General features: G+C 56.5%; 1 protein-coding gene across 1 annotated transcript in view; it reads right to left on the bottom strand.

The window, feature by feature from the left end:
• Positions 1-3,610, bottom strand: part of PLEKHG3 (pleckstrin homology domain containing, family G (with RhoGef domain) member 3) — a 29,297-nt gene that overhangs the window by 6,421 nt on the left and 19,266 nt on the right. Inside the window, exons 13-15 of the mRNA XM_011978330.1 lie at positions 1,978-2,016; positions 1,506-1,525; positions 33-146 (exon numbers count right to left, since the gene is read on the bottom strand). Coding sequence (XP_011833720.1) covers positions 33-146; positions 1,506-1,525; positions 1,978-2,016 — 173 coding nt within the window. The remainder of the gene's footprint in view (positions 1-32; positions 147-1,505; positions 1,526-1,977; positions 2,017-3,610) is intronic.

Below are 3,610 nucleotides of genomic sequence, written 5' to 3'. Positions count from 1 at the left end.
TGCTATCCCCATCCCACCTGCTGGTCGCTCACCTCTGGCAGGGAAGAAACGGACTCGAAGCTCATGCGCTTCTCAGCACTGGTTGGAGACCGACCACTGGGCCTTCTGCTGCTCCTGGAGCCTTCAGACTCCCTGCGCCCCTTTCCCTGCAGAGGTAGAGGTCAGTCATCAACTCCAAGACAACTGGAAGCTGATCCCTTCTGCATCCCAACACAGGCAGCGCCTCCCACGCCCCAAGGGGCTGGGCTGAGCTGAGAGCCAGTCTTGGGCCTGAGCCATTCCAGAGCCAACCTGAATGCCAGGCCTAGGGCTGCAGAAAGCCTTGTCAGGCATGCAGCTTCAGAAAACCTCGGCCCACCTTTCCATCCAGACAAAGTAGACTTGACCTTTCCAGCCCCACTGTGTGCTAGCTTCTCCCTGCCCCCACCGCCCCACCCCACTTGTCATGCTTGTTGGGCGTTATAATGATAAGTGCCCAGTACTGGAACAGAGCATGCCAGGGGCTCACCAGGGTGTGACAGCGAGCGAGGGTGTTAAGTGCTGAGGGGAGGAGTAAAACTAGGGCAGGGTGGGGTGGGGAGGGCAGCAGAGGGGGCCCTTGGGTGGGCATGCACATCCCAGGGAGCATGCAAGGAGGAGGGGAGATCGAAGAGACACCTCACCATAGCGCCCCGGGAGAAAAGTAAAGCGTTGGCCCGATAGTGCCAGCAGTGGAGGGCGGCCAGCAGGGAGCTGGCAAAGTCAGCTACCTGCTCCGCCACCGCCAGGCTCTCCTCCTGCTCCTCCTCCTCCTCCTCTGAGCCTGGGGGCTTCGGCCCAGCCCCTTTCTCGTTGCCTTCATGCCCTGTCAGGTCCTCCAGAGAGACCTGAAAGGCCTGCTCTTCCTCCTCCTCCTCCTCCTCCACCACCTCCTCCTCTTCCTCTTCCTCCTCCTGGGCAGCCCCTTCAGCCTCTGGCTGCAGGCCCCGAGCACGAGAGGGCTGCCCAAAGTCCAGGAGGGTGCCAGCACTGCCTGCATGCTGTTCAGAGCACAAGACCCCCTCGTGACCAGCCTCTTGGGCAACCTCCTGTCCTCTTGCAGGCAGTTGTGGGTGGGGAGGCTTCACACAGAAAGCCACACCTAGATGCCCAACTCAGGTCTCCACTGGGGTCCAGGGAGGGGCGGGCGTTCTCATGGTGGAAAGGCTGTAACCTGGTCAAAAATTCAGAACCCAAAGAGGCCTGCCTACTTGTCTACCCTAGAGAGAGGAAAATCTGAGCAGGTCCATGCTGGACAGGCCCCCAGCGGGGTGCTGTTCTAGGAAGAGGGTGCAAAAGGGCCCCCAGGGCAAGGCCCATGTCTTCTTCATCTCTGTGGCCCTATGCCACACAGCCTGGTACACAGTGGGTGCTCAGCAGGCATTTGTTGAATGAATGAAGACAATGAGGGCTGAAGGGGCCAGGGGCTGACCTGGGCAGTCCCACCCTCCTCTGTCAGCCAGTCCCCTCCTCCCACTGGCCTTTACCTTCATTCCTGCTGCTCGGGCTGCGGACATCACCACCGGGTCCCCAACACACCGGCGAGGGGCAGGGGAGGGGAAGAGATCAGTAAGCAGGAGAAAGACCTCTGGACAGCCCTCTGGGGAAGGCCTCACTGGGGGCTCCTGCTCCCAGAACCCTCACCTCGTCTCCTGTGCTTTCAAAAGAATGACTGACAGAGCAGGGGCCCAGGGGCCACAGAGCAGCACAGGTCTGTGCCTGTTGCTCGGTTCTCATTGTTTCCAGAGAAAAGGGCATGAGGCCTGTGCATAGGGGAGAGCTCCAGCCCCTCTCCTCAGCCAGCCAGGGGCGAGGCCCTCTTCCAGGGGAGAACGGAGGCAGAGACCCTTCTACACTATTCTGACAATCCCCCACCCTCAGGTCAACCCCTAGGTTGTCGGCTGCTTCCCCTCCTCCTTCCCCCCTCTCTGGGAATAGCTGGCCACCTCACACACTCACCTTTCTCGTTGAGTTGCCTGAGCAGGTGTTTGGTTGGCTCTGAGGAGGAAAGCATGGGCAGAGTCAGCACGGGCCAGGAAACTGCCGTGCCTGGCTGGGTCCCAAGCTCACAGCGCCACCAGCCCATCACCAGCTCAAAGTCCACTCTGGCTTGCCCCCCTCTACAGTCATAGGCCCCAGGGAGGCTGCCTTCCACAATGTCGCCAAGCCCCTTGCACCTACGGACAGGGAGGCGGGCCCATCCATCTCCAGGACCCCCGCTGTGGCTGCCAGCCCTGCCGGAGCAGTACCACCCATGATGCAATGCATTAGCACACCTGGCCCAGGGCCCTCGTGCAGAAGCCATAGGGAGGGGACTGAGTTCCATGCTGCCCCCTTCAGACCAACTAGCAACATCTCCGGAGGCCGCTGGCTCCACCTCAAGCCCCTTGCCTCCCTGGCAATGAGCATATCAGTGCATCAGCTACACCCACTGCCAAGCCCCTCACAGCAACCCAGCCGGAAAGCAGAGGTCACACCCGACTTTCTACGGCCCTTAAGGCCTGGCACCATGAAGCCTCGCTGCCCGCTGGGGAGAGTTGCCCGGCTGTACGGAGAGTGACCAGGCTCTGGGGACAGGATACAAAACACATCCATTAGGCCGATGGTGTCATCACCTTGTACCCCAGCCTTTTTGGGGACACACCTGAGACTGGAGGGCGGGAATAAGAGGACCTTGTCTCAAGGTCCAGTTCTACAGAGCCTCGGCCTTCGCCTATCCATATCCTTGCCTAGGTGGCGGTAAGTGGGAGGCCCAGGGATCGCCACGATTTGCTACACACTTGAAGTCAGAAGGAAAGTCTACCAAGGTATCTTGCTGTTCCTCAGCAGGCAGGCCTATTGAAGAACCTCTTTTCTGTTGACACACACAATGTACATACACTATCTGTATCAATGTAAGTAAATGCCTAATTGTTTTTAAAGTGAAAAGTAGAAAATGTTCTATTCTTTCATTTTAAAACTTATCAAGAATATTTAATAAGTGACATATAATTTAAATAATAAACCTTAATTATCCACAGAATATACTTGTCAGCTCATCTCAGCTCACTGAGTGGTAAGCAGAAGCAGAAAAGACCTCAAGGAAGTCAGAGTGGATGGCTGAGCCCAGGCAGTAAAGTATCTGGATGTGGCCCAAGTCCCTCCCCAGTGACTTTCCTGATCTTTTTGTGGTCTACAGTTCCCACAAGTTCAACAGATTGATTTCTTTTTCTTTTTTTCGTTTTTTTTTTTTTTTGCAACAAGGTCTCATCTGTCATCCAGGCTGGGTACAGGGGCATGATATCCATTCATTGCAACCTCTGCCTTCCAGGCTCAAGTGATCCTCCCACCTCAGCCTCCAGAGTAGCTAGGACTACAGGTGAACACCACCATGCCTAGCTAATTTTTTAATTTTGTAGAGATGAGGCCTCACTATGTTGTCCAGGTTGGTCTTGAATTCCTGGCCTCAAGTGATCCTCCCACCTCGGCCTCCCAAGGTGCTAGGATTACAGGAGTGAGCCACAATGCCTGGCCTGATCGATCGCTTTCTAACAGACAGGAGGGGAAGAAGGGCTACTACAGACAAACATGCTTAGACCAATGAAAACAGACA

The sequence above is a fragment of the Mandrillus leucophaeus genome, unplaced genomic scaffold (genome assembly GCF_000951045.1).
Source record: "Mandrillus leucophaeus isolate KB7577 unplaced genomic scaffold, Mleu.le_1.0 Scaffold192, whole genome shotgun sequence".
Classification (NCBI taxonomy): Eukaryota; Metazoa; Chordata; class Mammalia; order Primates; family Cercopithecidae; genus Mandrillus; species Mandrillus leucophaeus.
Note: the sequence above shows the minus strand (reverse complement) of the source record. Positions and strands in the feature narration are given on the sequence as shown.